Source organism: Heptranchias perlo, chromosome 36, assembly GCF_035084215.1.
Source record: "Heptranchias perlo isolate sHepPer1 chromosome 36, sHepPer1.hap1, whole genome shotgun sequence".
Lineage (NCBI taxonomy): Eukaryota > Metazoa > Chordata > Chondrichthyes > Hexanchiformes > Hexanchidae > Heptranchias > Heptranchias perlo.
Genome location: NC_090360.1, coordinates 22284054 through 22311580, shown reverse-complemented (window position 1 = coordinate 22311580; position 27527 = coordinate 22284054). Strand labels below are relative to the sequence as shown.

The following is a 27527-nucleotide window of genomic DNA, read 5'->3' as shown; positions in this document are numbered from 1 at the left end:
CTCATTGATTGGAATCATTGCCCCAAACCTTTCTCTTAAATAGGCACCATCTTTATGATATAAAAACAGGAAATGCTGAAAACACTCAGCAGGTCAGGCAGCATCTGTGGAGAGAGAAACAGAGTTAATGTTTCTGGTCGATGAAAATCCTGAGCTGAGCTTCCAACCCCAAATCCTCTCCATCACCAAGACCGCCTACTTCCACCTCCATAACATCACCTGTCTCCACCCCTGCCTCACCTCATCTGCTGAGACCCACATCCATGCCTTTTTGTTACTTCCAGACTCGATTATTCCAATGCTCCCCTGGCCGACCTCCCATCTTCCACCCTCCGTAAACTTGAGCTCGTCCAAAACTCTGCTGCCCGTATCTTAACTCGCACCAAGTTCCCTTCGCCCATCACCCCTGTGTTCGCTGACTTACACTGGCTCCTGGTCGGGCAACGCCTTGATTTTAAAATTCTCCTCCTTGTTTTCAGATCTCTCCCTGGCCTCGCCCCTCCCTATCTCTCTAACCTCCTCCAGCTCTACAATCCTCCCAGATCTCTGCGTTCCTCTAATTCTGGCCTCTTGCGCATCCCCGAATTTCATCGCCCCACCATTGGCGGCCGTACCTTCAGCTGCCTAGACCCTAAGCTCTGGAATTCCCTCTATAAACTCCTCCTCCTTTTAAGACGCTTCTTAAAACCTACTGCCCTCCTGCACTAATATCTCCTTATGTGGATTAGTATCCAATTTTGTCTGATTACTCTCCTGTGAAGTGCATTGGATGTTTTACTACATTAAAGGCGCTATATAAATACAAGTTGTTGTTGTTGACCTTTCGTCAGAACTATCTTTATGATAAGTGTTTGGCAAATCTTTTATGGTTTGCTGACATAAATATTGGAAGGCATCTTGAGTGCTACAGGCTGTTAAACTTTGGAGGATATCACAAGCAAGCCATATCCTATCCTTATCCACTGTCCGCTCAGTCACATTTTGCAGCAGTAGTCACTTGTTAAGACTGATGCTCCTCCACCTCCGTAGCCCAGGCACACCGAGACCAATTGAAGCATCAAACTGCTGCCCCAGATGAGGTTCTCAACTTGTCACAGACCAGGGATCAGACCTGGGACCTTCCTCGATTGCCTTTTCCCATTGAGCCATCGGGGGAGCTAGAGTGCATCTTCTCTAACACCAAGTCCACTATAGCTCAGCAGCAATGGACATCTGCACTTAGACCCTGCGAATTTCTCAACACAATGCCTTCCGTTAGCGATCGTGGGCATAACATGGACTGGCTGTGTGGCAAGGGCAGGAAATGAATGTCTACCACTGACACATTCAGGGTGCTGCATTAACGTGACGTGATACGCCTCAGCTTTGACCAAGGTTCTGTTGCTCGAACACAATGGTGGTCGTACAACATCTTTCCTTTTTCAATTTTTCTCCCCTCCTCTCCTGACGGCGGTTGGGGCCTGGCTCCTCGTGAAACCCTCCCCTTAGTGCCTGTTCCTTGTCTGGACGGCCAATGTCTGCGGGCTCTTCAACCGTGAAATGAGTCGCAATGACCCTGCCCTCACCTGATGTCCGCACACATTGACCTTCAGTAGGGGTTGCTGGAGAACAGGAACTCTGAAGGCTAGTTTTCTCTTGCTTCTAGAATATTCCCCCACCACTAGCCCAGAGGTCCATTGGAGTGCTGCTGTTCGTACAATATTTTCAATTTATTTGTTTCTCTGATACAATTTGAAGTGATGCTGTCTTCATCAAAATAAAACTGGCAAATCTTTTTATGCTTGGGCAATGGCAAGAGGCAGTTTCTTCACCTTGGAGCCAATATCCCCTTATCCACACTCCCTGAACCCAGGAATTTCACATTCGGTGGGATAGATTTACAAAGCAATGCCCGGGTTTAGACCCAAATTGCTGATCAGCCTCCAGAGTTTCATTGCTGCCGATTGAAATGGAAATCAGACGGTTTCGATAACGGGCGGCCAATCCGTAACGGTAGTTTTGCGCCCAGGCGGAGTGTTGAAGGTCTATTCTGGTGTCTTCAGGAGAGGAGGGTCAGAAAAGCTCAGTCAGTTCCGTAAGAGTCCGGTCAGAGGGATTGAATGGCTGTTATAACTTGGCAGTGTTGTTTATGAAGGTTTGTCAATGCATCTGTCTCCGTGCTACATTTTCAAGAGGAGGTCACGTTTGGTTCAGGCAAATGTGAACTTGCTGTGCACTCACACAGTACATTTGCTGCCCTCGGCCCCCGTTTCAGCTGCCGTTACACATCAGACTATGATGTGCCTCCCTACCCCCCCTCCCTTCCCCCTACGCCCCTTGAGATGACAGAAGATTTATGTGAGGCGATTTGCTCGAGGACAGGGGGATCCCTTTTGAGTCGGAGCCAATGTGAAATCTGGACAAGGCAACTGAAACTGGTCAGTAATTCTGTACAACTTTGTACTTTTACTGCAAGTAAGGCTCTGCTCCCAGAGTTTAGCCTCACTAGATGCGAGTGCGGTTTGGAGACAGGACTATTATACTGGAGGACTGATTCTGTAACGCGCACCCCATCTTAGTGAGAGTCCACACTGGGAGGGGCATGGAGATACGGCTATTCCCAACCCCCGCAGCCCCACATATACTGACACCCAGCTCTACCTCTCAACCCCTCCGGTGTCTCTGTGTGTTGTCAGTTTGCCTGTCCGACATCCAGTCCTGGATGAGACGCAATTTCCTCCAGCTAAATGTTGGGAAGACAGAAGCCAATTCCTTTGACCCATGGTTGCCGATCTGGAGGCTTCTTCTGTCACTCCCTCCGACTGCCGGTGAGGTGTGGCTGGGCTCATTCGGAACCAGTGAAAATTTCGGACCCATTGTATGTTGGGGGCTGCTGCCCCCCTTTAAAATTGGCCCCACCCCTTTCAGCTGCTGTAGGATGGCCCCCTATCTAGTGCCATAATATCATAGAATTTTACAGTACAGAACCAGGCCATTCGGCCCAACCGGACTATGCTGGCGTTTATGCTCCACACGAGCCTCCTCCCTCCCTACTTCATCTCACCCAATTAACATAACCTTCTATTCCTTTCTCCCTCGTGTGTTTATCTAGCCTCCCCTTAAATGCATCTATGCTTTTCGCCTCAACCGCTCCATGTGGTATAGAAGAGTGCCAGCCCTGAATATGTAATTAGCCCCAATCCTGAGAAGTGAGACGGGGTCACCGCAGGTTCGGAGTGGCGGGCCCCATATCCGCGGGGAAGCCCAAGTGGAAGGAAAATCCACATCGCCTTGTTCCGCTCGGTGAGTTACCGATACAAGGCTGCCCTTCAAAGGTGCCTTGGTTACAAGGATCCCACTGCGTGTCACTGCACACCCAGCCCTAATGAATGGCCAGTGAAGGGTCAGGGTCGGATAATCCACTGAGGCAGTTCTAATGATACTTGGTCCGCCTTGAAAAGCCTGCAGACGTTCAGCAGGCTGGAAGGATAGTGAAACAAGAGGGCTGATACTCTTCACGAAATACATAGAATTCCTGGGCCTTCTACCCTAGGGTCTTACAAGGAGCAGGACGCTGACCAGGGTTGCCAACCCTTCAGGATTGACCTGAAGTCTTCAGGAATTAAAGATTATTCTCCTGGACACTGCTGGGAACAACCCAGGAGAAAAATCATTGGCATTAAAAAAATATATATTTTTTTCATTGATCACTTTTGTTTATTTATCATAAATATATTGGAGAGGGAAAAAGGCAGTTTGACTGGTCGGGGTGGTGGGAAGTCATGTGATGAAACCTCCAGGAATATGTCCAACATGAGTTGGCAACCCTAATGCCAACACATCTGGCATGGTGTCCAGAGGTTCATGTCTCAGTGGTTGTATGGGAGGCTGAGATGGAAGGTTTCGGGTCAGATACCTGTCATGCAGGAAGTCTGGGCATTCGGGCAGGCCCTGCTCTATGAATTGCCTCCTCTCGCTCCCTCAGGTACGGGGCCTGGCTGACAACTGGTGGTAAAAATATATATCCAGACTTCAAAAGAAAAAGATGTGGACAAAGGAATGAGAAACATCAAGAACCCACCGGGCTTATTTTTGCACTTTTAGTGCGCCCGCACTCATGTATGTGTTCACGTTTGTGATGGTGTGTTCACACTCATGTATGTGTTTGCATTCCTGTGTATACATGGGAAGATATCCATGGAGCAGATTTGCACAACAGGAATGAAGATAACAGCAAAAAGGGGGGAAAATAACACAAGAAGCCCCCCACAGTTGAATAGCCCGCCGGCACTTTCACCGTTGAGCATCGCACATGAGGAATGACCAATGGGGCGAGGTACCAGCGGGTATCGGACGCCTGTGGAGCTGTACCCCAGTGTGATTCAGTGCCGTTTCTTTTCTGAAATGGCCTGCATGTTCGCAGTTGGGGGAGCAGACAGCTTCAGAGCCTCGCAGCTCATAACTCCCAGCTGTGTTGCTTCGAGGGGGCGTCTGGCTTCCACTCGCACCCACAGGGATTGGGGAGTGGGTGGGAGAGAGTCAGTCGGCTGGTGAGGAGCAGCACTTGCTAGACTACAGGCCGAGAGGTCTCTTCCCAGCACGGCAGGTGAGCAGCCCGTTAAATAGAGCAGAAAGGGGCAGGAGGGAGAGGACTTTCACAACCTCCTTTATAAAAGGTAACACATTTTTCCTCGTTATTAAAGGCTTTTAAATGTTTTGCTTGTGGATCTGGGCTTGGCTGTATTTCCTCCTTTTAAGCAGTGCTCTTGTATGCGAATTTTGACCGGGGACTGCAGTCAAAGGGTAGCAGAGGTCAATACCTGCAGTTGGAGAATCGGTCGAGCCTATCACTGGGATCTTTTTCATTGTCAGCGATATTCAATTCTTTCTTAGCCTTTTTGTTTTCCTGCTTTAATCTCATGGTGATTTGAATAATGAAGCTTTCACTCTCTGGGTTCATGACGTATGACAGCCGTTCCTGTAGCTTTCAATAACCCTGAATAGAATCATACAGCATAGAAGGAGGCCATTTGGCCCATTGTGCCTGTGCTGGCTCTTTGAAAGAGCTAGCCAATTAGTCCCACTCTCTTTCCCCATAGCCCTGCAAATTTTTCCTCTTCAAGTATTTATCCGATTTCCCTTTTGAAGATTACTATTGAATCTGCTTTTCAGGCAGTGTATTCCAGATCGGAACAACTTGCTTCGTAAAACGAATTCTCCTCATCTCGCCCCTGTTTCTTTTGTCACTTACCTTAATCGATGTGAAATCAGTTGTACGTTTCCTTTATTCCGTCCCTTCAGCGCTCTCCCCTCCTGTCCTGAAAACGCTGGCTCACACTGGGGTGTGGCTCCACTGGCGTTCTGGGCGTCGAGCGAGGACGGAACGGGGCTCGGCTGTGATTCACCCCACGGGAGACCAGCCAGCTCTCTGCCTGGGGTCACGTATGAAGAATGGCCGCTTCAGTAAGATACCAGGCGGTGTTGGCAACCCGATACATTGCACTCAAGCGTAGAACGGGGGACAGAAATCTGAAAGTTGATGAATGATGGCAGGCAGCTCGCTGATTGTCAGTGCTGAACTGCGACGGGACACTCGACAGCTTGTTGCCTTAATTCACTGCTTCTAATGTTTGCTTTCTCCATTATTCCGCTGCATCTGGAGTCTGGGTCAAGTGTTGTCCGGCCGCTGCTTATCGATCTAACTGTTGCTGTTTTATTCCCTCCTTCCTTTCAGAGCACGAGGTCACCATCTCTCAGACAATTGTGAATGGCCTTCCAACAAATAGCCATCAGCTCGATCGAGGTGAGTAATGGCCGTTCCTAGATTTTGCTTTCGCAGGGAACGCTCCATCAGTAACCTGCAGGACCTGTTTCACAATCAAGTCCTTTTAGATCGTTCACATTGTTGCCTGTCACAGATTCAGAAGCTAAGGTTTTCTTTAATGGTTTTCCCTTCATTGCCCCCTCCCCAATTGTTCTTCTCATTCTCTGTTGGCACCAGCTGGCATACAGTGCCATGGGTACCAGCAGTCCTTTTGTACCTCGGGGTCCCAGACACTGAGGGGACGATTTTAAGGATGGGTGGGGTTGGGGGGGGGAATCGGTGAGGAGGAGTTGAAGCAGACGGGAAGCCCCTCGCAGCGTGAGGCCTGGGAGAATTTAACTCCTGATCGGCGTCAGTCTCCCTCCCAAAACCCAGCAGGAAGAGGCTACGTGGGGGTGGGATTCCTGGCAGCAGGCACCCGGTCAGTTGGTCCCCAGCACTGGGGGTGGAGGGATCGGATGGGGATGGATCTCGGGGTAGGGGAGGCCCAGGATTCCCTTGTGGGCCAGGAGGAGCTCTCCTGGCCCACAAGGAAACAAAAAAAAATTGACGAAGCCTACTTTTCTGGGCACCTTCTGGCCTCAAACTCACAATCCCAACAGGTTAGGCCTGGTAGGAAGTTGAGAAATGTCCCTGAGATATTTAAGGGCAAACAGGACTGAGTTGTCAGTGCTCGGGGTGGGGGGGGGCGGACAGCTTGGGGTCAGAGGTCGGACAGCCTGGGTCAGGGGTTAGGGGTCAGGAGGGAGACCAGGGTGATTAATTTGACGATCATCTCTGTTCTGACTCCAACTATGATCCTGACCTCCCTGTGACCTGCCACTTCAACTCCCCCACCCACTCCCACTCTGACCTTTCCACCTTTGCCCTCCAACCAAGTTTAAGCTTTAGGATAACTCCCTCCATATTCTCCTGGTCACTCTGCAGCTCTCTGGTCTCAACACTGACTGAAGCGAATTCAATCCATTGCTGCCTGCCCCCGTTTTCTGCCAGTTTCTTCCATTGATTTCTGTTGCGGGGCTGTTTTACCCTTTGATGCCTTTTCACTGACTGGGATGAACTTTGCATTTCATTCAGGTCCCCTTGCCACTTTGCAGCTTTTAAAACAAAAAAAAGTCCCAGGCTGCTAGCCCATGAGTCAGTTCTGACAAAAAGTCATCGACCTGAAATGTCAACTTTTCTTTCTCCACAGATGCTGCCTGACTTGCTGAGTATTTCCAGCATTTTCTGTTTTTATTTCAGATTTCCAGCATCCACAGTATTTTGCTTTTGAACTCATTAGTCAGCCGTGGCACTCTTGCCTCTAAGTCAGAAGGTCGTGGGTTCGAGCCCCAGTCCAGAGACTTGAGCCCTTAATCCAGGCTGACACTCCCAGTGCGGTACTGAGGGAGTGCCGCACTATCGGAGGTGCCGTCTTTTGGATGAGATGTTAAACCGAGGCCCCGTCTGCCCCCTCAGGTGGACGTAAAAGATTCCACGGCACTATTTCGAAGAAAAGCAGGGGAGTTTTCCCTGGTTTCCTCTCCAATATTCATCCTTCGACCAACATCACTAAAACAGATCATCTGGTTATTATCACATTGTTTGTGCGACCTTGCTGTGTGCCAATTGGCTGCTGCTTTGTACTAGCAGTTAGCATATTTGACCTATGACCTTTCCTTGCCCTCCCCTCTTGGCTTTGGTGAGTCCTATAAAGGATTTGGCCTTTTTATTTCAGTACTGAGAAATGTTAACCCTTTTTGTTCTTTTTAATTTGCTGTATTTTTAAAATATATATATATTTGCAATGTTTCCCTGTTCTCTATCTAATATTTATATCCCAATCCTTTAACCTTCCTGCAGTCCCTGAATATAACTTGATCCCGCGGTCAAGTATATATAGAACCGGGCTGGAGCAAGGCAGTTGTAACTTGCCATTTAAAGTACTGAGCATCCTGCCAATAGTACACAGCAATGAACCAGTACATTGTACCCCTGTCAGTGTCTATAACATATTCTGTTTGCAGAGTTGGTTTGGATTCAGAAATATTGGTGTGTAACTGGCTTATAAGGTTTGTTTCCTGCATTAGAATCAAAACCCACAGGCGTGTTGGTCTATAAATGACCTTAGAGGGTCCCCGGTGGGTAGAGTGATAACAGGGTGATGTGATAATCAGAGTTAGGAAGCCTAGGGCCATACATCTGTGTGTATCAGCACTTCATATCGTCCAGTTTCTGACTGTAGTTTTCATTACCTCTTAATCCCTGCCCTCCTCTCCCGAGGATACTGACCCTTGCTCAAGAGCGGCCACCTGTACGCCGGCTGGCGGAGCCTCTCCCTCCACTCCCGTGATCTGATTGAAACGTATCTCGAATCTTCTCACTGTCGTTTCACTCTGCTTCAAAACTGTATCACTCTACTTGACCGCACTTCGCGATTTTTTTTTTTTTGTTTTGTTTCTCTTGAGCCAAAGTGGCGCATGGCCATACTGTGACCTTCTTGTGGACGCACAGTGTATATTTTTGTATTCGCAGCAATGGACCCCTCGGTCCCCCCACGCTCTGTCTCCGCGGTGAAAATTCACCCCGTGAAGAGACTGAAAAGTTATCCCGACATGATGCTGGCAACAGGTACATTAACTGGCGCTCTGCCATCAGAAATAATCTTCACTCTCGTGCGGCAGCTTTTCATCTCCATCCTTTGCTTCCAGTTGCATTAATTCCCTTTATATCGCACCATTTCATAGAATTTCATCTCGAAGACGAGTTTTTGAAAGCTCTAGACCCTGCTTTACATCGAGAGTGCAAATCGATTTTTGAAAGCTTAGCTTTCAGCCTGCTGATCTGGCGTTCTAACCAGATCAGGTTCAGAATGCAGTAGAGTCCTGGTGTGTGCATGCCTAACCGATTCAGAATTACTCAACAGAAAGGGTCGAGCTTGGAGAACCTTGAAAAGTTGGGTAGATAATATTGTACACTGCTCAACTGAGCTGGGAAGGCCCCAGGCCCCATCTCTGGTCTGTGCTGAGTTAGCGGGAGTTGGCCTTCAACCATTGGCCTCGGACCTGCTGGGCTGGGGGAGGAGTGGGGAGGCGCGGGGGAGAGGGAAATCAGCCTGGGCTCCTGCTCCTAATCCATTGGCTGCTGGAAAGCTCGTGTGTGTGCGCGTGCATCAGTTCTCACTTAGCCCTGATGCTCCCTACACTCACGTAGCCCACCGGCACTCACTGGGCTCGTGCGTGAAGAGAGAGACCCCCCCCCAAGAATTAGCACCTTTGGGGGAAGAGGGAAGAAAAGCTGAGGGGACAAACAAGGTTGGGCCAAACTCTCAATATTCTGAATCCACCCTGTTGAACAATGAACACATCCATTAATAAGAATGCAGATTCGCTTGCATTTATGCAAATTACCCATAGTTTCTATTCATGGCTACTAGACAGTAATTTACTAACTATGTGGATATTAACTATGTAGATACTTCACATCTGAAGTTTACAATGTGTCCTGTATTCTCTTTGTGGATGTTATCAGCTGTTTGTTATATTCGATGAGCTGCTGCCTGTTTATTGCCTGTAATTCTGCGTTTGTGATCTCACCGGATCTCTTCGGACTGTTCGTTATTAACACTCAAACCCACGGAAAAGTTAAATGAATCTCCAGTAAAAACAAATGGCTGCCTCCCTCAGCCTCACAATGGAAGCCACTCTGTGTAATTGCTGGTTAGCAGTGGTATTAGTTTGGTACTAATCTGTGGATGGGGAGGGAAGGACAATTAACCTGGTTTGAGATTGCATTTCCTGTGGATAACCCTTACAACCAACACGAAGAAGGAACCTTTGAAACATTAGCGTGAGTCAGCTTCAAACCCAGTTCCAGTATGGCTGGTAGATACTCTTGGATTCTTTTCTTGTGCTTTTGTCTCCCCAGGAGTTAGAATTGCTAATTAGAATAAGGGGGAAGGGGCCATGGTGTCTCGCCTTGTCATGTGTTGTACGATTGCCTGGGGTGATATCATTGCTGCCTGCCTCAATGTGGCCCTCTCACTGTCGGCTAGAAATACAAGGAGCACCGTTAACTGTACATCCGAGTGTTGAGGGGCCCTGTGAGCGCCTGGCAAATCCCTTGGCTCCACTTCTGCCCGGTGTTTGGCAGAGATTGGTGGCAAGTGGAAATGTAAAGGGGCAGAGTGGTGCCAGGAGGCCAGATTGTGCCACTCTCTAAATACTGGCACTCTAGACACTCCTAACTCCTGTAATAATGATGCAGTGCCCTGCGATTTGGCGCATTTTTTTTTAGCTATCTCTGACTGCCCATGATCTATTTCCTGGTTTACCTCAATCTCTCCCTCATATTCTTTCCAATTTTAATGGAGTCCTGTGTGAGGGGCTTTGATCCTTCATCTTGCTTTCTCCCTTATAAAGTGTCAGTTTGCTCAGTTAGAAGCAATCTCAACTTTTTGAGAGAGGAAGTTCCCCTCCCCCACCACTATAAACACCTGGTACATCGGGCATGAGAAGTGGGCCAAATAGGAAAAACACCAAACAACCTACACTACGGGCTGTGGGGAGGCGCCACGCGGCGCTCGCGGGCTGTGGGGAGGCGCCGCGCGGCGCTCGCGGGCTGTGGGGAGGCGCCGCGCGGCGCTCGCGGGCTGTGGGGAGGCGCCGCGCGGCGCTCGCGGGCTGTGGGGAGGCGGTATAATTGTGCTCTCGACATTGCACGTTTGATTTGTTTCTAGACTGTTGTGGTTTGACCCTTGACTCCGAAAGCTCTTATTGTTTCCTTTTGTATGGTAACGACGTCACCTTCACCGTGACCACCATTTCACCCCCTGGACAAACGAGGGTGGAGCCATAACACCAGCAGCAACACCGCAGTGTCGAGTTTCTGTACTATTCAGATAGGCCCACCATCCTCTCCTGACCCTCGATGTGGCTCGGGTGAATTACTAAAATGCTCACTTTTAAAGAAACTGGAATGACTCGAGCGCAAATAAAAAGTGCAGTTTCTAACAGAATCCCTGGCAACAAACCTTCCTTCCAAGCATGTAAATTCAAGTGTTTCAGAGCAAAGCTGATTGTGAACAGTTTATAACCTTGTACACTCTGACCTTCCAGAAACGGATCCATCGAAAGTCAGTACGGGAAAAGGGTCAGTGACGATGCGGTCAACCTCGGGCTATGTTGACCCACAGGTCACCAGCATGCCACCAAATCAGGACCCCCAGCAATCAACAAGTAAGGAATTTTATTATTTTTTTTCAAAACTGGATTTTGCTCCGCTGGCTCAGTTATTCAAAATGCTGCTCAGGCAGTTCCCAGGTTTGAACCCTGGTCTGTGCTTACATAGCTGATCTCAGGTGGGATATTTCACCTCCATGGTCATAAGTTCAGATGGTGAGTGTTGACCAGCTATTCCACCATGACAGACGTATGGGGAGAAAACACAGGAGAGGCCATTCCTGTCCTCAGCCCACAGCTCCCACTGGACAGTGATCGGGAGCAGGAACCCTGGCTGATTTCCCCTCTCTCCAACTCAGGGGTCACTGGACAGTGATCGGGAGCAGGGACCCTGGCTGATTCCCCTCTCTCCAACTCTGGTCACTGGATAGGGATCAGGAGCAGGGACCCTGGCTGATTTCCCCTCTCTAACCCAGAAGTCACTGGACAATGATTGGGAGCAGGAACCCTGGCTGATTTCATTTATTGTCTCCCTTTCTCCCCAAGTAACAGAGGTCACCCCAGAACTGCTCCTGCTGGGATCCGCACACGTGGACTCTGGAGCTTTTTGCTTTGTATGGCTCAGTATCCCACCACCTTCTATATCTTTGTCCCTCTACAATTGGCATGAATTATAATGCCGCAAAGTAACTATCACTGCAGCTCTCACACTGGTGAGGTGAGTTGGAGAAACCAACCAGGATAATCCATTCCCAGCCAGTAACTAACAGCGGACTGTAGAACGCGGTGATTGCTATTGCAGGGATTTGATTAATTCATGCACTTTTGGATCCCAAGTCAAACTGGTTCTAAAATGCCTTTATATTCCAGATTTAATCCTTTCTGTTTCTCTTTTGTGCCTCTTCTGCCCTGAACAGCTTTTAACTGTCCATAAAGTTTAAGTCTGCCAAGCCTTGAGTACTGTTTCCATATTTGGGGAAGCTCTTCTCACGCCCCTCTCACACTCGGGCAGGATGGAATGGTTATCTGACAGCTGATCCCTCTCATCTGTAGCCTCAAACCTTTCCTTCTCTCTTTCGTTTGGTTCTCTTCTTTCCTTTTCTTTCTCTTTCTTCCTCTTTCATCTTTTTTTCCTCTTTTTTTCCATTTCTTCTTTCTTGCCCATCTGCATTTTATCAACACTATGATCCTCTGAATTTTCTTCTCTTGTTCCTTCTAAACTCCAAATACACTGCCCTGCGTCCTCTTCTGTCCAACATCGTCATTGTGTTGCATTTAAGACCCTGTGCCATCTGTTTCTGGAACCTCAAAACAATCTCTCTCTCTTTCTCTCTCTCTTTCTCTCTCTCTCCTCTTCCTTCCAAAATCTACAGACTTTTGAAACACAACCTCGACCATCACCTAATCTCCCTGGTCCTCTGTTGTACTCTGGTCACCGGTGGTGATTTCCTGTACTCTGGGCCTTAGCCCTTCGTCTTTGCCTCTGTGACTCTTGTAATTGAGATAAAATGAACACAGACCGAACGGAATAGAATGGACAAGCCTCGCACGAGCCACTTTAGGTTGGCAAAGAAAGCGTCAGTGAGCCAGCTCACGCTCTGCTCAAAGTGTCTACTTCACATTTATTTCTCAGTGTAAAGTTCTGCCAATTCTAGAGATAAAGACTTGAATGTTGGGCGTTGGTCCCATTCATAATATCACATGAGGGGGAGGTCTATACAAAGTATCTGCCTCTATTAGCACAAAACAGGGTCGTAAGGGGTGACTGTGGGATCTTGGTGTTGGATCCCCATTTAAAACATTTAGGACTGTGTTTTAGTAGATTACCATTCCCTTTAACCAATGCAATTACTGTAGTATTTATATCAGAGTAAATAGCTGATACTGCAGCACCAGGATAGAGATTTGTGTGATGGGGGTTCCGATATTAACACCCAATGTGTGCCTCACGCAATTTTAGTCGAGGAAAATCATGCCAGTTGAAAATCGGGCAACGCTGACCTCCCCCTGCCCGAATTCCCTCACACCCGAATTCCCGACGTGGAACCCCATCGTGCGAAACCCTGCACTCCAGCATCAAATGGTCAAATAACCCCCATAACTGCACCCGTACCAGGCAGCTGGAGGCTCATCTCCCAGGTAACACCACTGCTGGCGCAGAGGGACAGGAGCAGCCCATTAGGAAACTGAATGAGACGGTGATCTTGTGAATCGGCCTGTTTTCTCTTCTGCTTTCTTCAAGCACAGCAAATTGCCATGTTGCAAAGCGGGGCTGAGTTCTTTACTAATTGTAAAGACTTGAGGTTGACCAGGGAATTGGGATTTTAATCGCGCGTTATCCCACCTTTTTTAACGTGAATGTTTTGAATTGCTGGGGCCTTCCTTTTTTTCTCTTCGGTTCTGCCTTCACTAGAAACATAAGCAAATATTTCAAAGTGCTGCTTTGTTCATTCTCTGCCCACACAACATGTAAAAACTTTTGAGTCTGAATTCCGAGTTATTTGTGGCATTTCACATCTTGTGCTGTGGCCGTGCTTCGAGCCAGCAGACGACAGCATAAATTAATTCAAGTTTTGCTTTTTGTCTCCGCAAGTGAATAATGGAGATGAAGAACAATGGCTGTCTTCATTTCTGAGCATCAATACTATATTGTGCGAGCAGCGGTCAGAAATTGCAAGGGCATCATGTTTAGAATGGGTTGCTATGGTAACAAACAGCCCAGTACGAGCAGGCACCCACAGAAAAGGTTTTGCCTTGAATATTTTGGTGCAATGTCTTACTGTGTTTAATTCTCTCGACAAGCTGGTCACTGTGTGAGTAACTTTCTTTTGTGTTTTGTTTCTTCCCTATTTTGTTGCTTCCTGTTTTAAAAAAAAACGCAGGTGCCGAGCTGCCAAGTTCAGAGACAGGTAGGAGAGCTCAGAGATTTCCTCATTCTGGTCCTATTTTTTTTTTTCTGTGGGGTTACCGGTTCTGACTCTGGGTATCTTGCTGTATCGGCCCGCAGATGATTGGATGCCACCTTCGACCTGCGACGCGAATGGAGATGCCCCCTCGTCATCGCTGGCAGTCAAAGGATTTCGCAGCGTGCGACCAAGCCTGCCCAGCGATCACAGAACGCAGCCCCAGGTACCAAAGATTTACAGCCTTGGGTCGGTCAATGTTAGAAAAACGATTTGAGAAACAGCAGTCGTTTCGGAGAGCGTTATAGAATCGGATTAAATCCTCCTAAATACAAGAGCGAGAACATACAAAGATTGTTTTGTTAGATCTGGAGAGGTCAATTCAGACAATTTGATATTGCTGTCGTCTCATTTGTAATTCAGCGACTGTCAAGTGAGAACTAATTTTTTTGGTTTAATTCTTCTTCTGTACTTATTTTAACTTTTCTTTTTCTGTTTTGTGTCGTTCGCGCTCCAAAAAAAATAAAAGCCACCTCCTGTCCCCCCACCCCCAAAGGAAGAGAGCTTTGCATGGCGTCACCCCGACAAGGTTAAACCGTCTTATTTTGCGCCTGTCCCTATTCTGGATTATATGCACGTTAGACCTGAGCAATCTCGCACGCACAGGCAATCAGCGCCGCTTAATGTTTGTCACGAGGTGCCCGCCCCGCACCTGTCCAAGGGCGCCGGTGCCATCTCAAAGTCCGCCAGCTTGTCAACCGGGGAAGCGCTGCATGCTGGCCACAGTGTTACCTGCAGCAATCTCTCGGCAACAGAACCAGGCGTCACCTTCGAGTCTGCCAACTGGGTAGGTATTCCAGCCACTGGTTCCGTTGGTGGGACGGCCCCTGCAAGAAAGGTCAGTAATCTGTACATCGCGTGTTTGTCTAACAACACTGGCTTCTATTCATCTGGAAATTCCACCCGCGTTGCACCCAAGGAAGCAGAAGGTTGGGAATTTGATCTACTCACAGCACCAGCTACGAGCATACAGTCGCCTGTAACCAGCACCAGTAGTTCTCCCCCACCAGTTCCCCCCAAACCTTCGCTTAAGGTGTCCTTGACCAGGGTTGAGTGCGGCAGTGCCCACGCCAGCGTCCTGCGGTTAAAGCAGTCACCGCAGCCGTACACCAGAAGCTCAGCGCTGGATCAGGAGAAGGCGTCCGAGGTTATTGGTCTGAGACCAGAAACAGAAGCTCTTTCCATCGCTCATGGGAGTCGCCCTCAATGGGCAGACAGCTACAGTGGGGTATCTATTCAACTTTCACTCTCTCTATTTGTCGCTCTCTCACCATTCCCGCACTGCAGTGATGATATCTGCCCACTCCACAATAGGCACTTCTCACCCCCCCCCCACCACTTCCATTTTTCCGCTGTCACAAGATTATTCCATCGAGATGCATGTGAGCCTTTCTTTCTTAAAGCAGCTTTCCTCCTGTCTTTGCTCATCGGTGCCTCTGGTTTGGTCTCACATTGGAAGGTCTCTGTGTGCCTGGGATTTCTGCAACCTTCCTTACATTAGAACAAACACAGTCTGTGATAGACCAGTGTCTTAGAAATTGGAATTGGTGCTTTGGGGAGAGAAATATTGTTGGAATCAGATAGGAGAAAGAATCAGTGACTGTCCTCTCAGATAACGTTTAAAGGTAAAAGATTGTTCCCCGTCAGAGCTGAGATCCCAGTCTCCTCCCGAGTGTTGATCAGGACCATGAGATTGGCCTCTGTGTGGGTTAGAAAGAGGTAAATCACCCAGGGTCCCCCCGTGCCCCCCACCCAATTCTCTCCTTTGTACCGCCTACTGCAAGGTGATTTTGTGTGGATGATGGGGAAGGACGAGATCAGTCTCCACGGTGATGCTCACCATAGTCGAATAGCCGCTTTCCCCCTCATTGTCCAGGCTCACACCAGGATGACCACGTGGGTGCACTACCAGAGGTGGCATGTACCCGATGAAGTGTCTCCCAGCATGAGTCAGCACCTTTTAGGGTGGGACAAAGCTACAAGAAAAACCCTTTTCAAATTGCAGTGTTCATTCTCGGCCTTCCTCTGGGTGCATCGATTCTGTCACCTTGACATCACTCGCTAAGTGACACGATGACCATCTCAACAGAGTTTGTGATTTTAAGGTGAGGGCTGTCGGTGAAGATTGGAGCACTTTCCCAATTCAGGCAGCCCCAGCAAGGTCAGGTACAGCAGGGCTCAGAAGCAGAGTAAAGTTCCATTTGCTCTGCTCCAACATGTCTCAACATCAGGCAGAGGAGACTGAGTTAGAACCCAGTGTGAGAGGACAGTGTCTGACCCACTGACCCACTGTCCCAGGGTGTGAGGGGACAGTGCCTGACCCACTGTCCCAGGGTGTGAGGGGACAGTGCCTGACCCACTGTCCCAGAGTGTGAGGGGACAGTGCCTGACCCACTGTCCCAGAGTGTGAGGGGACAGTGCCTGACCCACCGTCCCAGAGTGTGAGAGGACAGTGCCTGACCCACCGTCCCAGAGTGTGAGGGGACAGTGCCTGACCCACCGTCCCAGAGTGTGAGGGGACAGTGCCTGACCCACCGTCCCAGAGTGTGAGGGGACAGTGCCTGACCCACTGTCCCAGGGTGTGAGGGGACAGTGCCTGACCCACTGTCCCAGAGTGTGAGGGGACAGTGCCTGACCCACTGTCCCAGAGTGTGAGAGGACAGTGCCTGACCCACTGTCCCAGAGTGTGAGAGGACAGTGCCTGACCCACTGTCCCAGAGTGTGAGAGGACAGTGCCTGACCCACTGTCCCAGAGTGTGAGAGGACAGTGCCTGACCCACTGTCCCAGAGTGTGAGAGGACAGTGCCTGACCCACTGTCCCAGAGTGTGAGAGGACAGTGCCTGACCCACTGTCCCAGAGTGTGAGAGGACAGTGCCTGACCCACTGTCCCAGAGTGTGAGGGGACAGTGCCTGACCCACTGTCCCAGAGTGTGAGAGGACAGTGCCTGACCCACTGTCCCAGAGTGTGAGAGGACAGTGCCTGACCCACTGTCCCAGAGTGTGAGGGGACAGTGCCTGACCCACTGTCCCAGAGTGTGAGGGGACAGTGCCTGACCCACTGTCCCAGAGTGTGAGGGGACAGTGCCTGACCCACTGTCCCAGAGTGTGAGGGGACAGTGCCTGACCCACTGTCCCAGAGTGTGAGGGGACAGTGCCTGACCCACTGTCCCAGAGTGTGAGGGGACAGTGCCTGACCCACTGTCCCGGAGTGTGAGAGGACAGTGCCTGACCCACTGTCCCGGAGTGTGAGAGGACAGTGCCTGACCCACTGTCCCGGAGTGTGAGGGGACAGTGCCTGACCCACTGTCCCAGAGTGTGAGAGGACAGTACCTGACCCACTGTCCCGGAGTGTGAGAGGACAGTGCCTGACCCACTGTCCCGGAGTGTGAGAGGACAGTGCCTGACCCACTGTCCCAGAGTTTCAGAACAATTTACAAACAAAGGCTTGCCAAAGTTCTAATTTTTATCATAGTTTGAGTTACCTTTAACTGTGAACCCTTAAGGAAGAGTGCATCATTCTCTATAACCGTAAGTGTAGCCCATCTGAGACTTCATCGACAAGAGTACTACAGGGATAGGCTGTTTCTCGGTTCCTCTGCCACCATCTGAGCTGATTTATGATCAATATGTTGCCTTGAATGGCCAATTAACCAATTTAGCCTCTTTTAGTAATGAACCCTCTTTCCCTGCAGGATTCATCTGCTGGCATAGCCCAGTATGAGGTGATAGGTTGGTCAAGCAGAGTTACCGCTAACGCAGCTTCTGAAAGGGAGGAGATCCTGTGCACGCCCCTGGTATCAGCTGACCAGGCCTCGTCACCCCCGCCATCTCATCCCGCCATTGCACAGTTGACCCTGCCTACACTCGACGACTTCATCCCTCCGCACCTGCAGAAGGCAGCCTCCCTCACTCCGTGCTCATCCACTTCCGCTTCCCCCATTAACCCACCAGTGCCCTTGCTGCCACCGCCTCTGCCTCCTGCTGCCGACTTGCACAGTGTCACGGAGTCTCAGCTCAGCGGATTTTCCCCACGCACAGTAAGGCCCACTGAGAGCTCGCGCGGTTCTGAACCTCCCTCCCCTCCCTCCCAGCAATAATACCTGTCAACGCCTGCACTCCGGCCTGCCAAATAACCTATTCCTGCTCCCTCACTGTGTGGTGTGGCTGTTTTAGTGGCTGAACGTTTACTGTCGTGCATTGTGCTTCTTGCCTAGAATAAAACCTAGACGTGTCGTCCCGCTGTGTATTGTAGTGTGCCTACATTATTGGTACATGGAGAAGACAGTACCCTGAGCATTTAATCGTTCATTAACCGATTTTGGTTGATCAATCAACCTTATTTTAACACATCCTTTAAAGCAAGGACCTTGCTCTCTCTTTCTCTCTCTGTGTCTCTGCCTGTATGAAGCAGTAGAAGGATAATGTTGACTTCCACTGACCCATGTCTCTGGATTTACTTCTATTAGTTGGCTGTAGTATCACTGTGACTTGCATGGACACTGCATGAGTTAACGTGTGAGAGAGTGTGAGCGTGTGTCTCAGTGTGTGAGAGTGTGAGCGTGTGTCCCAGTGTGAGAGTGTGAGCGTGTGTCCCAGTGTGAGAGAGTGTGAGCGTGTGTCCCAGTGTGAGAGAGTGTGAGAGTGTGAGCGTGTGTCCCAGTGTGAGAGAGTGTGAGCGTGTGTCCCAGTGTGAGAGAGTGTGAGCGTGTGTCCCAGTGTGAGAGAGTGTGAGCGTGTGTCCCAGTGTGAGAGAGTGTGAGCGTGTGTCCCAGTGTGAGAGAGTGTGAGCGTGTGTCCCAGTGTGAGAGAGTGTGAGCGTGTGTCCCAGTGTGAGAGAGTGTGAGCGTGTGTCCCAGTGTGAGAGAGTGTGAGCGTGTGTCCCAGTGTGAGAGAGTGTGAGCGTGTGTCCCAGTGTGAGAGAGTGTGAGCGTGTGTCCCAGTGTGAGAGAGTGTGAGCGTGTGTCCCAGTGTGAGAGAGTGTGAGCGTGTGTCCCAGTGTGAGAGAGTGTGAGCGTGTGTCCCAGTGTGAGAGAGTGTGAGCGTGTGTCCCAGTGTGAGAGAGTGTGAGCGTGTGTCCCAGTGTGAGAGAGTGTGAGCGTGTGTCCCAGTGTGAGAGAGTGTGAGCGTGTGTCCCAGTGTGAGAGAGTGTGAGCGTGTGTCCCAGTGTGAGAGAGTGTGAGCGTGTGTCCCAGTGTGAGAGAGTGTGAGCGTGTGTCCCAGTGTGAGAGAGTGTGAGCGTGTGTCCCAGTGTGAGAGAGTGTGAGCGTGTGTCCCAGTGTGAGAGAGTGTGAGCGTGTGTCCCAGTGTGAGAGAGTGTGAGCGTGTGTCCCAGTGTGAGAGAGTGTGAGCGTGTGTCCCAGTGTGAGAGAGTGTGAGCGTGTGTCCCAGTGTGAGAGAGTGTGAGCGTGTGTCCCAGTGTGAGAGAGTGTGAGCGTGTGTCCCAGTGTGAGAGAGTGTGAGCGTGTGTCCCAGTGTGAGAGAGTGTGAGCGTGTGTCCCAGTGTGAGCGAGAGTGTGAGCGTGTGTCCCAGTGTGAGCGAGAGTGTGAGCGAGTGTCCCAGTGTGAGCGAGAGTGTGAGCGAGTGTCCCAGTGTGAGCGAGAGTGTGAGCGAGTGTCCCAGTGTGAGCGAGAGTGTGAGCGAGTGTCCCAGTGTGAGCGAGAGTGTGAGCGAGTGTCCCAGTGTGAGCGAGAGTGTGAGCGAGTGTCCCAGTGTGAGCGAGAGTGTGAGCGAGTGTCCCAGTGTGAGCGAGAGTGTGAGCGAGTGTCCCAGTGTGAGCGAGAGTGTGAGCGAGTGTCCCAGTGTGAGAGAGTGTGAGCGAGTGTCCCAGTGTGAGCGAGAGTGTGAGCGAGTGTCCCAGTGTGAGCGAGAGTGTGAGCGAGTGTCCCAGTGTGAGCGAGAGTGTGAGCGAGTGTCCCAGTGTGAGCGAGAGTGTGAGCGAGTGTCCCAGTGTGAGCGAGAGTGTGAGCGAGTGTCCCAGTGTGAGCGAGAGTGTGAGCGAGTGTCCCAGTGTGAGCGAGAGTGTGAGCGAGTGTCCCAGTGTGAGCGAGAGTGTGAGCGAGTGTCCCAGTGTGAGCGAGAGTGTGAGCGAGTGTCCCAGTGTGAGCGAGAGTGTGAGCGAGTGTCCCAGTGTGAGCGAGTGTCCCAGTGTGAGCGAGTGTCCCAGTGTGAGCGAGTGTCCCAGTGTGAGCGAGTGTCCCAGTGTGAGCGAGTGTCCCAGTGTGAGCGAGTGTCCCAGTGTGAGCGAGTGTCCCAGTGTGAGCGAGTGTCCCAGTGTGAGCGAGTGTCCCAGTGTGAGCGAGTGTCCCAGTGTGAGCGAGTGTCCCAGTGTGAGCGAGTGTCCCAGTGTGAGCGAGAGTGTGAGCGAGTGTCCCAGTGTGAGCGAGTGTCCCAGTGTGAGCGAGTGTCCCAGTGTGAGCGAGTGTCCCAGTGTGAGCGAGTGTCCCAGTGTGAGCGAGTGTCCCAGTGTGAGCGAGTGTCCCAGTGTGAGAGTGCGTGAGAGCGTGCGTCCCAGTGTGTTGCAAGTGGAGTGTCTTTGGCAGCTAGAACTCATAGTAGGAAATGAGAGAAGCTGTGTGTGTAATACTGGGACACTGAGTACAAGCATTTCACAAACGTCTTGGCTGATATTTTATTAATATGTGCTTGGCAGAACTTAAATACTTTGAAGTAGCAAGCAGTGTTTAACATGTTGCCGGACCCAATAATGGCTGATTGATTTATACCTTTTCAGCTGAGCTGTTCCAGCTGTCAAATGGAAAGGAATTATTTTTTTTATATATATATTTTGGCAGCTTGTATTTAAAATGTTATCCTTTACATAATTTCAAATTAAAGCAATGCTCCTGAAATTGAGACATCGAGGTCACTGTGAACATTGCTGCTTGTTTGAATTGAGGCGGTGGATTAATATATCGTCCAGTGCGGTACTGAGCCGTAAGGACCAGGAAGGTCACAGCTGCACTTCGTAGAATCATAGAAAGTTTACGGCACAGAAGGAGGCCATTCGGCCCATCGTGTCCGCGCCGGCCGAAAATGAGCCACCCAGCCTAATTCCACTTTCCAGCACTTGGTCCATAGCTTTGTAGGTTACGGCACTTCAAGTGCATATCCAGGTACTTTTTAAATGAGTTGAGGGTTTCTGCCTCTACCACCCTTTCAGGCAGTGAGTTCCAGACCCCCATCCTCTGGGTGAAAACATTTTTCCTCAGCTCCCCTCTAATCCTTCTAGAAATCACTTTAAATCTATGCCCCCTGGTTATTGACCTCTTTGCTAAGGGAAATAGGTCCTTCCTGTCCACTCTAACTCGGCCCCTCATAATTTTATACACCTCAATTAAATCTCCCCTCAGCCTCCTCTGTTCCAAGAAAAACAACCCCAGCCTATCCAATCTTTCCTCATAGCTAAAATTCTCCAGTCCTGGCAACATCCTCATAAATCTCCTCTGTACCCTCTCTAGTGCAATGACATCTTTCCTGTAATGTGGTGACCAGAACTGTACGCAGTACTCAAGCTGTGGCCTGACTAATGTTTTATACAGTTCTAGCATGACCTCCCTGCTCTTATATTCTATGCCTCGACTAATAAAGGAAAGTATTCCATATGCTTTCTTATCTACCTGTCCTGCTACCTTCAGGGATCTGTGGACATGCACTCCAAGATCCCTCACTTCCTCGACACCTCTCAGTATCCTCCCATTTATTGTGTATTCCCTTGCCTTGTTTGCCCTCCCCAAATGCATTACCTCACACTTCTCTTGATTGAATTCTGGGCCTGTGCCATGGGGGGCAACACTTGGCCGTTTTGATTGACTTCAGCATCTCTTTGTAGGCTGGGGCAGGGAGATTTTATCCGGGTTCCGGCTCCTGATTGCCCACCCAGTGACCTGATCTGTTGGCAGGTGTAGATGTTGAGTGAGAATGGGATCGGGCTGCTTGGCTGTGATAACCCCCAACCTCCATGGTCGAATGGCTCAGTGACCACTCGCTCTCCAGTCTGGCACTTGGGTGGGACCCATCCGTCAGCATGATAGGAAAAGGACAGGACAAAACTGCAGAAATCCTTTTCTTCTATCGAATGATGAAGAGAAGGTTAAGGGGAGATTTAAGGGGGTTTTGATAGAGTTTCCACTGGCAGGAGGGTCGGTCACCAGAGGACACAGATTTAAGATAATTGACAAAAGAACCAGGGAGGAGATGAGGAGAATTTCTTTTATGCAGCGAGTTGTAATAATCTGGAGTGCACTGTCTGAGAGGGTGGTGGAAGCAGATTCAATAGTAACCTTCAAAAGGGAATTGGATAAATACTTGGATAAAAAGGACAAATTTGCAGGGCCATGAGGAAAGAGCAGGGGAGTGAGACTAATTGGATAGTTTTTTCAAAGAACCTGCACAGGCACGATGGGCCGAATGGCCTCCTTCTGTGCAAGAGGAGATTTTTTTTGCCACGTCACCGCTACTGGGACTCTCCAGGACCACATATCGGGAATGGCCCCCCACCCAGCTAGTGCTCGTCCATCCTTAGCTTTGTGCCATGGAAGGGGGCAGGGGGCAGGGGGCAGGGTCGTTATCGTTAAAAGTTTGGAGTTTAGAGAAATGGCTCGTAACAATCGAGCTGAATTCGGGTTGCTGTTTGCTCCGAGGGTTTCGGGAGGCGCTCTGTAACCGAGAGAGCACAGCGAGCATTCCTTTCATAACCCACTGTTTTCCTGTCTGTAAGGATGTTCGGCCCATGGTGAGCGAAGGAGTATCGTCCAGTGCGAGCACCGAGGCGCAGCCGTTCCTCAGCTCACCCAGCAGACGTTCCGCCTACCCTTCCACTACCTCCGTCAATCCTACTATAGTCTTACTCCAGCACAACCGAGGTAACCGTGAGTGCACAGATTTGCAGACTCCGAGGTGTTTTGACCAAAGATTGTTACATGTTTATAACTGCACCGTCTCCGTAAAGGCCAGAGGAAAAATCAAGCCAGGGTTTCTGTTGCAAATCGCTGCCCAGTGACATAGGCTTGCCAACCCTCCAGGATTGTCCTGGAGTCTCCAGGAATTAAAGATTAATCTCCTGCTGAGAGCAAACCGGGAGATTAGTTGTAAATATTTTGCAGAAGGGTCAAAAAGGCTTTTTGACTGGGTGGGGCGGTTGGAGACTGGAGGCCACTTGATATCTCCAGGAATATGTCCAAGCAGAGTTGGCGACCCTCCAGTGACTCCCGATTGGAGAATGCCCAGCCTCTTTAGCAGGACCCCCCTGAATACAGCTGCGCCTCAGTCACAGTCTTGGGGCCATTTCAATGTTTCTGGTATTGAGACAGGTGACCAAAAGCTTGGTCAAAGAGGCAGGTTTTAAGGAGCGACTCAGGGAGTGAATTCCAGAATTTAGGGCCGAGGCAGCTGAAGGCAGGGGACATCCCTGGGGTCCAGTGTTGCGATGGGCCAAAGGACTGGTGTAATTCCATCAGTTGAGCATCGTTTGAATGTGTCCACGCATATCTGGGAGGTTCAACACCCTTCACTTCTGGCAGGCGGGCCTAAATATGGGCAAGGGAATGACTGAGTCCTTCCTCATCCCATTGTCCAACCCTGCCTGCCCAGGATCAGCCCGAAAATCAGCAAGGGAGGGTGGGAAATCTTGGCCCTCCTGCATTGGACATTGGGTGAGGACAAGATTGGGCTCGGTTCGAATGCCCTCCCATAGTCGAATAGCCAAGCACTGCTGGCTACACCAGGGAGAATGGCGGCCCCTCATAGCGTGAAGCAGGGTGGAGGCTGTCAGAGACAGTGGGAATTCACCTCGTCAACGGGGAGTCACTTCAGGAGAGATGGGGAGGAAACCAGGGCGCTAAAGTGACCCCCGAATTGTTCTGCTCGAAGCCTCTTCAATTCCTCCTGTCCTGACATGCAGCCCCTTGAGGGCTAACGTTCTCAAGACGGACATTCGACCGGAAAACTCAGCCGCTCCCCAAGCAGTCCAGGAAACGACGAGCGCAACTCTGATTTCCTGGTCGGCACGGGTGGGGGGAGGGTCCCTTTAATGCTCACTCTGTGGTCCTCGGAGAGAAGCTTAGCCCGCAGATCCCAGTTAGGTTAAGCACTGCACGATTGGGAGGTGAAGCAACAGCAGCTCTGCTGGTGTTCCCGTCGGGGAGGGGACCGCTTGCTTCAAGTGGCATCAAGATTGTACGAGAGAGAACTTTAACTGTAGACCTGTTACTGCGGGGAGCAGTGTGTTAGTTGCTGCTATACTCAGCACTGGTGGTACTCGGGGAACCTCAGGAGTTTGGCTGCACCTTTCTGTGCTGATGGTTTACACAGTACCTCGCTCTGTGTGACCCCCTCACTCTTTGTGACCCCTCACTCTTTGCAGATGTGTGGCCTCCATTCAAAGACCAGCTAGAACGTTGAGTTTACTGATAGATCTCCAGTCCTGGGAGTGTCTGAAAACATGGGCCATCACCTCCCCCTAATGGCGTACTGGATTAAAGCACCGTAAAATAACACTGATTCCAATTATCCCTCAGTCTGAGATCAGTTCACTCAACAAAGACTTGGAAATTGAATCTGGGATCTCCCTGGGCTGGGCTGCATTTAATCACTGCTTTTAATTTATTCCCTGGTCCTTGGTCTGTGTTGAGGAAGTTACAACTGGTTTCTGTGGTGAGGGAGAGAGGGGGGGGGAGAAGCAACCTTGTTATCCAATTAGAGAGCGCGGGTGGGTTGATAACAGGCCTCTGTGTGATGCCTCTGCAGGTGAATAGCCTGTGGACGCTCATTGATGGGCATGAAGAATGGGCATTGGGGTCATCAGTGCCTCTGGAACCCCCCCACACCCAACTTCAAGGGAGGGGAATTTGGAGAGAAATCGATGACTTACCTGAGCATGCGTTTCAATTTATTTTCTTTCTATCACCAGAACAACAGAAGCGCCTGAACAGCCTGTCAGGTAGGGAGCAGCTGCCCGACTTTGTATTTGTTTTTTTTAAAACAAAATTCTTCTCCGCCTGTAGCAACCGGCAAGTCTGTGCTAACATCCCACACTATGACACAGCTCCAGGGCAGAGACAAGCGAGTTGGACAATGTGGCCGCAGCACGAACAATTTACTTGTTCTCGGGATGTGGGTGACGCTGGCAGTGCCACCTTCATTGGCCATCCCTTCGTTGTACCGGCTTGTTAGGCGTACCCACGTAATGTGGGATCGAGTCCCATGCAGATCAGACCAGGACGAGTTTGGCTGGTTCATCGATTAACTGATTAGGGTTTTAACCCCATTTTTCACAGTCATTTTTTCCCTTCGTGTTAGGTCGAAAATTACTAGATTTATTGGATCGAGCTTCACAACTTGCCGTGTTGGGATTTGAACTCAGAATCTTCGGGTTAATTAGTCTCGTACTGTGACCCCCGACACGACCGTACCCATCTGTTAGATATTAGTGGGGATCGTGCAGTGGAGCCTGTTTCATTGCTCTGACCATGTAAAACCAGTCTTCCACAGGACAGTACAAAACACAGTCCGACATCATTAAAAACAATTTAGACCTTAAATTTTAAGCTGAGATTGATTTGATTTTCTGTCTCCATTTCATTGTGGGAGCCACAGGGAGGGCGAATGAAAAATTTGAAGAAAGCTTGCCCCTAGTAATAATATCGAGTACTGCGATGACATCTGAATCCAGCACACACATTGACAGCACAGCTCCCGATTTGAACCTTTCGATGTGTGTTCACAAGCAGCAGAATGAGCTTTTTTTTTTAAAAAAAGAAATCTGTCACTTGATGCCAAATTGTACTGGTCACTAGAGAATACAACCAGTCAGCAAGCACAGGCCACTATTCTCCCTCGCATTCGAACTGTGGTTAACCCCAGAGGTTAAATAATTATTCCACTTTCTTCCTTAATAGGAATTTTGCAGCCCAAATGGTTTAAACATGGCTGCAACGTTGCTTTATTTCAGTCACTGCACATTTTTGTGCTCTTTATTTTCTTACCAGATTCTGTGCCAGACAGATTAACTGATCACAGAGCTGAAGTTACGGCTGCAGCGGGAACCCTTTCCACCGTCAATACAACTGGGGCAATGGACAGCAAGCGTCACAAGGTGGTACGGATGCCACAGTCTTCCTTCATCGCCCCCGAGGACCTGGGTATCAAGGTGAGGGAGTCCCAGAACGTGCTGTCGTCTTTCGAAGCGTGTGTAATGCCGCTCTCCTGTGGGAAGTGGGTACCTGCTCGGAGTAACGATGGGCTTGACTCGGTGCCGTTTGTTTTATTTCTCTTTCCTGCAGAATGTCGAGCGGCCCAAAGACTGGTACAAGACGATGTTCAAACAGATCCACAAAGTTGGCAAAGGTAAAGTGACCTTGAGGTGGATGGGTTTTTAATCCCCGAGTTCCCAATGTCTAGGAATCGGGCAGTGATCCTTCAAGGTTTTTTAACTGCTTGTATAGTTATTACCTTTCCCCCCCCTTCAGCAGCATGATTGTCTTAAAGGGGAGCTGCGTTTTGGTAAAGTGACTCGTGCCCGTTTCGCTCCATTGTTCAGAAGCAGGCTGGGGCTTTTTAAAAAATTCGTTCATGGGATGTGGGCATCGCTGGCGAGGCCGGCATTTATTGCCCATCCCTAATTGCCCTCGAGAAGGTGGTGGTGAGCCGCCTTCTTGAACCGCTGCATTCCGAGTGGTGAAGGTTCTCCCACAGTTCTGTTAGGAAGGGAGTTCCAGGATTTTGACCCAGCAACGATGAAGGAACGGCGATATATTTCCAAGTCGGGATGGTGTGTGACTTGGAGGGGAACGTGCAGGTGGTGTTGTTCCCATGTGCCTGCTGCCCTTGTCCTTCTAGGTGGTAGAGGTCGCGGGTCTGGGAGGTGCTGTCGAAGAAGCCTTGGCGAGTTGCTGCAGTGCATCCTGTGGATGGTACACACTGCAGCCACAGTGCGCCGGTGGTGAAGGGAGTGAATGTTTAGGGTGGTGGGTGGGGTGCCAATCAAGCGGGCTGCTTTGTCCTGGATGGTGTCGAGCTTCTTGAGTGTTGTTGGAGCTGCACTCATCCAGGCAAGTGGAGAGTATTCCATCACACTCCTGACTTGTGCCTTGTAGATGGTGGAAAGGCTTTGGGGGGTCAGGAGGTGAGTCACTTGCTGCAGAATACCCAGCCTCTGACCTAGAAAAGACCAGACTGAGGGGTGACCTGATTATGAAGGGCTTTAAGATTATGAAGAGGTTCGATAAGGTAGAATTAGAGAAGATGTTTCCTCTTGTAGGGGGTCATAAATATAAGAGAGTCACTAATAAATCCAATAAAGAATTCAGGAGAAACTCCTTTACTCAGAGTGATGAAAATGTGGAACTCGCTACCACAATAAGTAATTGAGGCGAACAGCATAGATACATTGAAGGGGAATCTAGATAAACACATGAGAGTGAAAGGAATCGAAGGATATGCAGATAGGGTGAGATGAAGTCGAATGGGAGGAGGCTCGTGGAGCATAAACGCCGGCACAGACCAGTTGGGCCGAATGGCCTGTTTCTGTGCTGTAAATTCTACTTAAAGCAACTCAATGGTGCGTTTTATACAATTTACACAGTTGGATTACGCGTCTGTAAAT

General features: G+C 49.9%; 1 protein-coding gene across 27 annotated transcripts in view; it reads left to right on the top strand.

The window, feature by feature from the left end:
- Positions 1-27527, top strand: part of LOC137304194 (sorbin and SH3 domain-containing protein 1) — a 357720-nt gene that overhangs the window by 241430 nt on the left and 88763 nt on the right. For 25 of the 27 annotated variants that reach the window (XM_067972736.1, XM_067972735.1, XM_067972732.1 and 22 more), the window contains 9 exons: positions 5714-5782; positions 10900-11019; positions 13845-13871; positions 13970-14091; positions 14395-15153; positions 22644-22788; positions 24834-24863; positions 25912-26072; positions 26206-26269. In XM_067972736.1, the coding sequence (XP_067828837.1) occupies positions 5714-5782; positions 10900-11019; positions 13845-13871; positions 13970-14091; positions 14395-15153; positions 22644-22788; positions 24834-24863; positions 25912-26072; positions 26206-26269 (1497 nt within the window). Of the gene's footprint in view, positions 1-5713; positions 5783-10899; positions 11020-13844; positions 13872-13969; positions 14092-14394; positions 15154-17618; positions 17964-22643; positions 22789-24833; positions 24864-25911; positions 26073-26205; positions 26270-27527 lie in introns of all 27 variants that reach the window. The other 2 variants (XM_067972747.1, XM_067972751.1) reach the window with 2 other exon arrangements.